The sequence below is a fragment of the Convolutriloba macropyga genome, chromosome 1, assembly GCF_964194025.1.
Source record: "Convolutriloba macropyga chromosome 1, txConMacr16.3, whole genome shotgun sequence".
In the NCBI taxonomy this organism is placed as follows: Eukaryota; Metazoa; Xenacoelomorpha; order Acoela; family Convolutidae; genus Convolutriloba; species Convolutriloba macropyga.
In genome coordinates, this window is record NC_134468.1 from 27,297,842 (window position 1) to 27,309,928 (window position 12,087).

The 12,087-nt window shown below is 35.3% G+C and overlaps 1 protein-coding gene across 1 annotated transcript in view; it reads left to right on the top strand.

Moving 5' to 3' along the window:
- Positions 1-2,466, top strand: part of LOC142337436 (uncharacterized) — a 40,029-nt gene extending 37,563 nt beyond the window's left edge. The window contains exons 7-8 of the mRNA XM_075386664.1: positions 1,413-1,508; positions 2,267-2,466. Coding sequence (XP_075242779.1) covers positions 1,413-1,508; positions 2,267-2,274 — 104 coding nt within the window. The 3' untranslated portion in view covers positions 2,275-2,466. The remainder of the gene's footprint in view (positions 1-1,412; positions 1,509-2,266) is intronic.
- Positions 2,467-12,087: the final 9,621 nt, after the last annotated feature.

Sequence of the window (12,087 nt, forward strand, 5' to 3'; positions counted from 1 at the left end):
TCTCTTGTGCAGTTTTTTGTCCGGCCGTTAGTCGTTCTAAGTTGGTTTAGAGTTTCCCTAGTACCTGAGATGAGCAGCAATTCGAAATTGCTGGGAAGGCTCATGGATACCGTCGTACTTTGCATACCCACTACATAGTTTGGCTAGCCTCATTAAGTCGTAGCTGAAGCAAGTTTTTTCATGGCTATTACTTTGACTTGTTTGCTGTCGAAAATTGACTTGTGTTTTAGAACGTTGACTTCTGTTTTCAAACATTGAACTTTAACAGTAGCTTAGTATCTAATGTATAGTAATTATTTGCTTTCGTGGAGAAGCAATTATTGTAAACGTGTGTGTCTTATTTTATGCAAAATTTTCGCTTGACCTTTTTGACTTTTTGAGTGACTTCTAAGCTCATTATAGCTCAAGCTCAAGGACTTTTTGCGTTTTGTGTGATCTAAAATTCTCTCTCAATCACAATTTCAAGCAGCTTAACTCAATTGGCTGCAATGTAATACTCAAAGTCAAATAAAAAGTGTGCCGAAACTGGTGCCATTTTTCCACTTCAAATCTTAATAGTGGTATATATTTACCTCTAATGTGGTTATTTGAAGACCACTATTGAATTTCTTAGTCCCATTTAGGCTCCCCCGACTGAAGCAGGCTGCAATTGATTAGAGCTCCCACTAGTCGTACGAGAGCAATTCTTCCGGCGTTTAGTCGGTTATGTTTAAGAACTGCAGGTAATATGCAAGGTCAAGACTTCATGCAGTTTTTCGTCTTGAGCTTTAAACTTTTATCTGGAGGGCATTAAGTGACTGAGAGTCTTAGAGCCTAACGCCTTGCTAGTCTTTAAGTCTGAGAAAGTGTTCAGAATCTGTTTTGAACAGACCTAAATTCATGGTGTGAAGGGCGGCTCTTAAATTTGACGCCCTCCCTTCAGTCACCCCAGCCCCCCACCCCCAACACTCCCCCGTACAACCTCCACCTGGCAATTTGGACCCCCTCCGCTCACCCCCACCCCCTAATGTTAGCGTCTCTAAGCCCCAGCTTGGTACTAACGATGCCAACCGCTCGCTGTTCGTTTGAGAGCAATTCACCCGTCAGTGGGTTATGTTTTACAATTCTATTGACAATAAATCGATTCTTGGCGAGACTAGCACAAAGTGGTTCAAAAATTTGTAATTCGGTTATTTTGGATGGTATCGTGTCCTGGAGGCTCTAAATTTTCAAAACTGTAAACCTCCTAGGCAAAGTTTTAAAATAGGTTCTCGTAACTGCTCATTTCCATTGCCAGATCTGGTGTCGAGAACAGTTGCATTCGCGCCTTTTAACTGAAGAAGGTAGCGCTGTTGCTGGTGCAATTAACGCAATCTTGTTTCAGATGATAGTCTGAACAGTAAAGGTGATGCTAACTTGGATGTTCTCTTTAGGTTATGGCGGTGGACATAGAGGTGGTGGAGGTGGAGGCTACTATAACTATAACTACAATCAGGGTCCACCTCGAGGGGGAGGCGGAGGATATGGAAGTGAGTATAAATGATCATAGTAAATATTAATCGCCGATAAAATATGATTTGAGTTAGTTTATTCTGAACAAAATTTAATAACAATTATCGTGGAGCCGAATTTAATACAAAGATATTGGTGCTAAATTGTTAAATAGCCAAAACAAAATGCTATCGTTTTCAAAGGTCTTGACAATTGCAATTAAGTTGATGCAACGAATGTTCACCATGAACTAAAAAATCTCCCCCCCCCCCCCCCCCCAACTTAATGGGAATATAACTTTTACGCCACCGAGGCGCACGTTTTTTAAGAAAACGTTATGTAACTGCTCATAATTTGTAAGTGGTGGTCATTAGAACACTTGGGGGGAGGGGGAGGAGGGGGAAATCAGATAGACCCAAAATTTGTATCTGATTACCAGCAGTTAGCTAATCAACGTATTTCACTGATATAATCATCAGTAATAACACATGCTACTCAGCTTTATTAAAAGTCTAGATCTAAAATGTTATATATAGTCCCTATAATTATGCAAATGATCAAAATTACTGCAATTTTATATTAGCAACTTGTAATAAGATTCTGGTTATCTCGTCACTTGCCCACGCTTGTAATTTTTATGAAACAGAGAAACTCTATCTTTGTTTCTTATTCCATTTATTTCATCAAATGTAAGTTAGAAGTAAGAGTGATGTACATTTTCATTCTAACGGAACAATACATGTGAATGTCTTCAAATCCACAAGGATGTGAATTTCAATCATGTTCAATATTCTAGGATGGTGATGAGAGTGCGTTTTACGTCAGATCCTGTCATGTTTGTGACTGCGAAATTGATTCAAGAATCGGCCCCGCTCCCATGTTCTACAATAACTCATAAAGCACCTAAACTTAAACCTTTTTGAAAATTATTTACTCTGCATGTGATATCGTTTTTAATTTTCATGCGTTATGGTTGAATAAAATTTTGTTTTCAAATTGTTTTCGAAGTGAACGCAATCATAGAAAAGGTTAACCGAACGTGTTTTTCACTGCTTGCAAGCCAAGTATCCATCTAATGCTAGGTGCATGGTATTTTACGAATCGATGGTTAAAAATAATTAGTGATTTATTTATCATCATGTCAGAACGTATTGGGCTGTAATAAATCGCTCCCAAATGATGTTTGTTTAATTGCTCTCAAACGAAGTTGAAGCAATTATTGTAAACGTGTTGGTCTTATGCAAAATTCTCGCTTGACCGATTTGCGCCCTTGACTTTTTCGTTTTGCGTCATTTAATTTTCTCTAATTCGCAATTTTGAGCAGCCGAACAAGTGGCGGCAGTTCACTACTAAAAGTCAAATGAAAAGGGGAGAAAATGGTATCATTTTTTACTTTAAATTTTGTTATTGGTTATAATGGTATATAATAACCTCTAATTCTAACGACGTCGTCATTCCCCTAGCAAGTTTAATTACCCCCCCCCCCCCCCCCACCAATTGAAGGAGACTTGAATAGATGAGCTCCCACTAGTCATTCGGGAGCTATTCCAACGTTAGTCGGTTATGTTTAGCCTTTTACAATCCAAGAATTGTTTGTTCGTTTAGTTTTTTACTATCCAAGAGTGCACCTGGAAGATGAATATTGGTTCTCTTCAGGTTTCTCTTTACCTAGAGCACATTTGTTCACGTGAAATTTTCATCTTGGAACATTGACTTATGTTTTCAAACATTTTTTATTTTAACTCTAACAACGTCTGTCAAAGCTGTTTTTATCAGTCATTTTGGGGCTGGCAAAAGTATGTTCGGACGAACTTCCAACCATCTGAGGCGAATGCTAAACTTAGATGAAGTTTTGTGCTCTTTGCCATTCTACCCTGTTGACGCTTTTTTTGGCATTTTCGCAATCTTTTAGCAATTGGGGTCTTTGGTTGAAGTTAGTTGTTTATTGTTTTTGGTGATCCATTGATTCAATTAATATTGATTTTTAGTTGCGTTTGTTTGAAAAGAGTAGAGAAATTTAATCAAATTTGAGTTCAGTTTCATCTGTTTTTTAGAAATGTTTACTATTTCCGATTTTGACCTTTTGCAGTATTTTTTGTTCCCTATTTAATTGAGAGCTGTTTGGTAGGTGCTGTTACTAAGAGATGACAGGTCAGGGTTATATAGTGCAGTGTATATAATATAATAAAGGATACGATTTTATAATTTTTTGATATTTTTTGTTCTTTGCTTCTTTAATTGTTGGGTAGCGGGTCTCCGCCATGCGTTGGCTGGGTCACCAATTAAACATGAAAATAGTTGTCTCTGAATAATTGTTGCGAAGCACCAGTTTTTACTGAAAGTTTGCCAATAATTTTGAGGTCGGAAGCGTTTTCTGAAATTTTTGAATCAAAGGAAAAGGGATGAACCAATAAGGCCCGATTAATAAGACTTATTGTTTAAAGACTTGGAGCAATAGGTTATCAAAGTTCCTCATATTATACTACTAATTTGTATTTGTATTGAGTTTATCGTCCTCCAATTTAGAGGCTGAATTTACAGGGTTAATTGAATCTAATTAAGCAGTAGACCAAACATTTTTTAGGCTGTCTTTGAAGTATCTTCTCACTTTTCTTCTCTGGTTCAATGCAACATAGGTCAGCGGAGTCATCTTCCAGCAATCTGCCGATTATGTTTCAGAAAGAGAAATTTTGTCCTTTTCAAATTTTGTTAAATTTGCTCAGCTCAACCGTCTCTAAGCAGCCCTATTTTTTTAATTAAAATAATTTGAACTGTATTGGGGCGCTTTCGTTTTTATTCCGACTCTAAGAGGAGTATTAGAGAAGTGCCATGATTACGATTGGAAGAAGCGTATTGTTTGAGCGTTTTTTAATCAATATTTTTGGGAATATTTAAGTAGTATGTAGTAGGCAATGCCGCATGTGAAAACAAGTGTTTAGTTCTAACCGCTGAAAAAGAATAAAAAATGAGAACTACGGACAGCATTTTTGGTGGATGCAGAATTCTAAGAGAGCGAGAAAAGTAAGTTTGAAAACTTTTTCACTAAGCCCGCGGTGTTTTCGATCACGGGAGGCATTTTGGAGCAGTTTTTTGTTTTAACTCTAATAATTTCTGCTAAAACTGTTCTCAGTCATTTTGGCTAGCAAAAGTATGCTTGGACGGGCTTCTTATTGTTTTTCGTGATCTACTCATTTCATTGATATTGACTTTAAGCTGTGTTTGTTAAGAAGAATAGAGAATTTTTTTTATCAAACTCTGGTTCATTTTCGGCACCAATTGAGCAGTAAAACAGTTCTCTGAATAATTGCGAAACAGCATTTAGCATTTTATTGGTTGGGGAGCAACATTTAGCTTTTTGTAGGGCGTTTTCATTTAAAATTCAGCTAAGGTGGTTCGTGGGCCTTAGCCTCTAAATTCCAACAATTTTTGAAAATGATTCCTAAGTATTTTTTTCTCTAAGTTAGCCCTCTAGGCGACTTTAATTCTCTTAAAGACCTGCCCTGATTAACCTATAAAGAAAAATGGCACAATCCTATACTTAGAAAAAGCTGACTTACACCAGCTAACTTCTAGTACTTATGCCTACTGAGAAAATTCATAAAAAACAAATGCAAATCTAACTATGAACTCTCTTGTCTTAACAACAGAAAGGAGAGACTTCACTTTCAAAATTAAATTGAAAAGAAGCTCCAAAAATCCACAAAAATCAAGCGGTATGTATAGTCCGGAAATGTAATTAATAGAGATATAATCAAATCCAATTTCTTTTTATAAACTAATCTTATGCGAAAAAGTCCCAAAAAATCTTATGGTTGAATTAAGTTTATCCCAAATTTGGTAAGTAACCTCGAATTTGAGCTGAGAAATCTTAAGTTTCATTAAAGGTTCTAAATCCGTTCAGTTTAGACAAAGTCAGAACTGTCATTACTAATCAAAGTTAATATTTGTTCAATAAACCGCATATACAGTTCTAACTTACCTAGCCATTTTTATTACATTATTATTATTTCATTATAATTTAATTCGAAACTTCTGAGAAATAACCCAAGGTTAGTACTTCTCTATAATTTGTTAAGTTTTCCTTTTTTCGCAAGATATCTTAAGAGGGTGGTGTAGAAATTCAATTTCTACACCACCCTCTCGGACTTAACTATTCTCCCGACTAGTTACAAAATCAAAGTACAGGAAATAGACATGAACAAAAATTATACTGCTTTTTAGCTAGAATCATTTGGAAAACAGTTGTTTCCGTAGTGTCTCCGTGTAACTGTAATCCTTTCAATGGTCAACAATCTACAGAACTCCAAATGTTTCGACACATTGCCCAATCGGAGTCTTAGACTCTCCGCAGCACCACATTGTTGCTTTGTACATTATAATTCTACTGAACGCTTCAACTAATGGGGTCACAGCTAAAATTTGAGAACTCTCCAAATACGCCTAAGATTGCGCTCGACCCCCTTTCAGCGGTGAGTGTCTGTTGTTCTGGTTCTTGATTTAAGATGATTCTGATGATGTTGGTTAGCATAGTGTCGTAGATCTATGGTGAGCACCTGTTCTGCCTAGCGTTGAGCCTTATTGCAACTTTGTGTCTTGTCCTTCGCTGGAAACAGTCAGTCAATGCATGTGTTGGGAAGCAAACAGAGTGAGCGGAGCACCAGTCACTACAAAAATGCTGTGAATGTTGTCAGCGTGTAAGAAAGAAAATAACTCTCCTTGATAAAATCTAACAGAACTTGCCTTACTGCAGAACTGAAAAAAAAACTAATTTTTGTGGACAAAAGTACCAATTTTGTGATATATCGCCTTTAAGAATCTCCTAGTTACTTAATAATTATTACCTATTCGTGGAGTGATCTCTGTAAAACCGTCTATATTTTCAAGAGTAGCTGTGCGCGGTATTCTGAGCTAAAGACAAACTATAACTCCAAGACATTTTACATACAAATAACAGACTGCAAACTTACAAGAGAGCCTATTCCTGACTGAATCAAAGCTGGTACCGATATAAGTGTAATCTCGAGAATGTATCTTGGCTCTTTTCTAATTCTCTATTCGATCTCTGAGTTTACACCAACTCTGTCGAATAATCCTAAGAACTTAGAAAAATTGAAGCAAAGGGAACACTAATACTGTTGAGAATAACGAAGATCGTATAATAGCAAGTTGATTTAGAATCAAGAAACGGGGTTGATAAAAACTACTGTTTTTAAAACGTTCATAACAAAAGGGGTCAAAGATTCGCCCTTTGAATAACCCTGCCCGGAAATCTATAGTTTTTTTGGGGGCGGTTTAACGATTAATTCAGTCAATGACTGATATAAACAGGGAATCTAGGCTTTTGCTGCGATAACAACTTTTAGATCAATTCATGAACACGTTAATTCATCGCTGAAAAACACTGGAAAACAGTATAAGAAAACAAAATAAGTCTTCATTCGAAACAGCATTCCTTTATTCGTTAAAAAAACTAACAATAATCTTAACATCTCTCCCTTTCTCTAATCCCTCTCTAATCCACTAATACCATCCCTGTCGCCAATGTAGAATTTAAAATTCAGCGAAGGTGGTTCGGGGGCCTTAGCCTATAAATTCCAACAATTTTTGAAAATAATTCCTAAGTATTTTTTTTCTCTAAGTTAGCCCTCTAGGCGACTTTAATTCTCTTAAAGGCCTGCCCTAAATAACTTATAAAGAATAATAGGCACAATCGTATACTTAGAAAAAGCTGACTTACATCAGCTAACTTCTAGTACTTATGCCCACTGAGAAAAATACATAAAAACCAAGCGCAAATCTAACTGCGAACTCTCTTGTCTTACCAACAGAAAGGAGAGACTTCACTTACAAAATTAAATTAAAAAGCAGCTCTGAAAATTTACAAAAACCAAGCGGTATATGTACTCCGCAAAAGTAAATAATAGAGATATAATCAAGTCCGATTTCTTTTTATAAACTAATCTTATGCGAAAAAGTCCCAAAAACTCACTTGGTTGAATTCAATTTTCCCAAATTTGTTAAGTAACCCTAAATTTCAATTGAAAAATCTTAATTTTCATTAAAGGTTCTAAATCCGTTCAGTTTAGACAAAGTCAAAACTGTCATTACTAATCTAAATCAGTAATTGTTCAATAAACCGCTTATACATTTTTAACTTATTTAGCCATTATTCTTGCTTTATAATTAAATTAGAAACTTCTGTGAAATAACCCATCGTTAGTACTTTAATATAATTTCTTAAGTTTTCATATTTTTCTTAAGATATCTTAAGATAGAAAATCCAATTCTACAGTAAATCATAAATTTCGTTGTTTCTCTGGTTTCCCGGTTCGGTTGTCTCGGCGTTAACTTTTTTTACAGTTATTTGATCTATTTGGTGGGCGTTTACCGAATGACACCAATTTGGACTGCGAGTTTTTTAACCAATAATATTTTCAGGATCGGGAGTTATGGCGGTATTTTCTGAAATTGTTTTTATACCAATAGATTAGATTTCGCTTTTGTTAATTTTACTGTAATTGTTTCAAAATACGGACCATAAATAAGTAGAGGAACTTTTATTGATTATTCGGCCGAGGCTATAGTGGTTATATACTTCAAGCCGGTTCCGGAGTCTCAATTCTAGCCTTATTGATACTAGCCCCTGTTTCCTCTCACTAAGAAACAGGAGTATGTTCAACTGCGAAATGACATCAAAATAGTTAGTGCTATATTATTTTTTTTGTAAAAAATTCAATTTTTTCAATATTGTTTTTCCTTTCAATCCGAGCGGTGGTCATGGGAATCAACGGCTGCTATTTTTTGGCAATATGCCGGGTATGTTATTTGTTTGGTCATTAAAAATTCTTTGAATTGTGTCATGACTTGTCCTGCTGTTTTTTTATTTGGCTGTTCTGCTTTACGTAGGCAACCAAGTTCACATTTGTTTTCACTCACTGTTTTTAAAGAATGAAATATGAAGTTCACGATTACGCAAAATACGGCCAGGTTTACAACGCGAAATCAAACGAAACGAGAGAAACCAGTAAGTCCCGGTTAATAAGATTTAATGTAAGACTCGGTGCATCAGGTCATCAAACTTCCTCAGAGTATACTGCTAACTTGTCTTTGTATTAAGCTTATAGTCCTTCATATTAGAGGCTGAGTTTTCAGGACTAACATAATCAAATGAAACACAAGCTGGAATATTTTTGACACTTTGTATGCTGTATTTGATGTTTCTTCATTTTTCTTCTCTGCTTCAATCCAACTTCGGTAAGCAGCGGGGTCAATGGCGGCTATTTTCCTGCAATTTGCCGGTTATGTTTGAAAAAAAGTTTTGTCATTAATTTTTTCAATTTTCGTTAAGTTTTTCTCAGCTCAACCGTCTGTTGTAGCTGACCTATTTTTCTAATTCAAAGAGTATGAGTTGTTTTGGAGCGCTGTCTCTTTTATTCCGACTCGAAGTGGAGTAATAGAGAATTTTGTTCTTTGCGACTGGAAGAGGGTTATTGGTTGAGTGCTTTTTAATACAAAAAATTTTGGGAGTATTTAAAAAGATGTAGAGATCAATGTGGCACTTCAAAACTAAGGGTTTAGGGAAACATTTGAACAAATTGAAGCGATCTTTCGATCAAACACATTTTTGAGAGATAGTGAAGTAGGTGTGATAAATAGTTAGCTGATTGGGCACAAAATTTTTGATCACAAAAATGATCAAAAATTTTTGAAGCGTTTTTGAAGCGTTTTTTCAATTTTTTACTCAATTTTCTAGATTATATTAACAAAAAGCCGGGCACTTTTAAGCCCTTTGAGCATTTCAATCACATACAAGACTTATGTGCAATCTTGAGCTTTTTTGTGATCCCGCCGTCTTAGAAGCTTTTTTAGCGGTCGTATTTTTTTTTCAATTTTTTCATCTGCTGTTCTTGGGTTGAAATTAGCCTGTATATTGGTTTTGGTGACCTTTTGAGTTCATTGATTTCACTGTCAGTTTGTTTAATTCCAAGTAAATTAGGTAATTCAGTCAATTTTTGCTTATTTATGAAGTTATTTGCTTAATTAATTTGTTCTCCCTTTCACATTAGTTTTTGATGTTCAATCGTATATTTAAAGTTGTGTTATGGTTAGAGCATTATCACTGTTTATAACAATACCGAGTTGTTTTGGAGCGCTGTCTTTTTTATTCCGACTCGAAGTGGAGTAATAGAGAATTTTGTTCTTTACGACTGGAAGAGGGTTATTGGTTGAGTGCTTTTTATTACAAAAAATTTTGGGAGTATTTAAAAAGATGTAGAGATCAATGTGGCACTTAAAAACTAAGGGTTTAGGGAAACATTTGAACAAATTGAAGCGATCTTCCGATCAAACACATTTTTGAGAGATAGTGAAGTAGGTGTGATAAATAATTAGCTGATTGGGCACAAAATTTTTGATCACATGCGGCTTTTTTGAAGCATTTTTTCAAATTTTTTACTCAATTTTCTAGATTATATTAACAAAAAACCGGGCACTTTTAAGCCCTTTGAGCATTTCAATCACATACAAGACCTATGTGCAATCTTGAGCTTTTTTGTGATCCCGCCGTCATAGAAGCTTTTTTAGCGGTTGTATTTTTTTTCAATTTTTTTATCTGCTGTTCTTGGGTTGAAATTAGCGTGTATTTTGGTTTTGGTGACCTTTTGAGTTCATTAATTTCACTGTCAGTTTGTTTAATTCCAAGTAAATTAGCCTCTGACTAATTCAGTCAATTTTTGCTTATTTATGAAGTTATTTGCTTAATTAATTTGTTTTTCTCCCTTTCACATTAGTTTTTGATGTTCAATCGTATATATAAAGTTGTGTTATGGTTATCACTGTTTATAACAATACCGAGTGTATTACAAAAATTGTTAAGATTTGGTTGTTTATTTTTCATTTTACTCGCTTTTTCTCCTTTCTTTATGTATCGTTTGTTGTAACTTTTTACCGCAATATGTAGTCTTATGTCGAACGTGAACTAAGTATATTAGAGAATCTGTGGATCTTTTCCGTTTGTGCCCCCCCAGCTTAGTGGGTGCATATTATTTGCAACCCCCAGACGCACGTGCAATATTTTTACATAATGATTTACTATGTAATGACACGTGCTCTGTCACTGGGGGGAGCATAACGTACTGGGGGGGGGGGCACAAACGGAAAAGATCCGAATCTGTTATAAAAAATGGTTTGAGAGCCATTACTTGTAAAAAATTTCAAGAAAAATGCGTTCAGCATTTCTCTACTAACTTTTTTGCTAGTTGTTTTTAATTGCTCTCGTAGAAAAGCAATTATTGTAAACTTGGGCAAGAAAGTATTGCAATTTTTGCAATTATTGTGTCTTTTTTATGCAAATTATTGATTTACCATTTTGACTTTTCGAGTGACTTTTACGCCCTTGACTTTTTGCGTTTCGCGTTGTCTAAAATTCTCTCTCAATCGCAATACCAAGCAGTTGAACTAAATTGGTGGCAATTTAGTACTAAAATTCAAATGAAACGTGCGCCGAAACTGATGCCATTTCTCACTTTCAATTTTGATAGTGGTATATGTTAATCTCTAATTTGGTTATTTGAAACCCACTATTGAACTTCTCAGTCCCAATTAGGCTCCCCTTCCCGAGTGAAGCAGGCTGAATTTGATTAAAGCTCCAACTAGTCGTTCGAGATTAGTTCTTCCGACGTTGAGTCGGTAATATTCTTCAATTTTAATGATATAAATGATATTGTTCGTTTTTCAGGGGTCAGCTAGGGTGGAAATTATTCTCGAGTCCGGAGTTTTCCGGCTGTTAATGATTTTTATTTGATTGAATTTGGAAATTTTTGAAGCAAGAAGGAAATAAAAGTTGGAGTTGTTTAAGTGATGATCGAAATTTGAGAGTGGAGCTTAAAAAACAGTTTCTAGAAAATGAGAAATTGAGGTTTGAAGAATATTTTCTCTAAGCGAGTTGAATTTTTGTTCACGTGCGCCCTTTTCAATTATTTTTTTCTAGTCTTCTTTTCAGTTTAAGAGCTTCTATTTGGGATGTATTAATATTTATGATAGTGGTATATGTTAACCTCTAATTTGGTTATTTGAAGCCCACTATTGACCTTCTCAGTCCCATTTAGGCTCCCCCTTCCCGACTGAAGCAGGCTGAAGTTGATTAAATCTCCCACTAGTTGTTCGAGAGCAATTCTTCCGACGTTTAGTCGGTAATATTCTTCAATTTTAATTATATAAATGATATTGTTCGTTTTTTAGGGGTCAGCTAGGGTGAAGATTATTCTCGAGTCCGGAGTTTTCCGGCTGTTAATGATTTTTATTTGATTGAATGTGGAAATTTTTGAAGCAAGAAAGAAATAAATATTGGAGTTGTTTAAGTGATGATCGAAATTTGAGAGTGGAGCTAAAAAAACAGTTTCTAGAAAATGAGAAATTGAGGTTTGAAGAATATTTTCTCTAAGCGAGTTGACTTTTCGTTCACGTGCGCCCTTTTCAATCATTTTTTTCTAGTTTTTTTTTCAGTTTTAGAGCTTCTATTTGGGATGTATTAACATTTATGGGTTATGTTTGATACTGTTTTTAAGTTTTTGTATAGGATGTGAGTTTCATGTTAATGTCGAGTTTTTTTCATGCTCT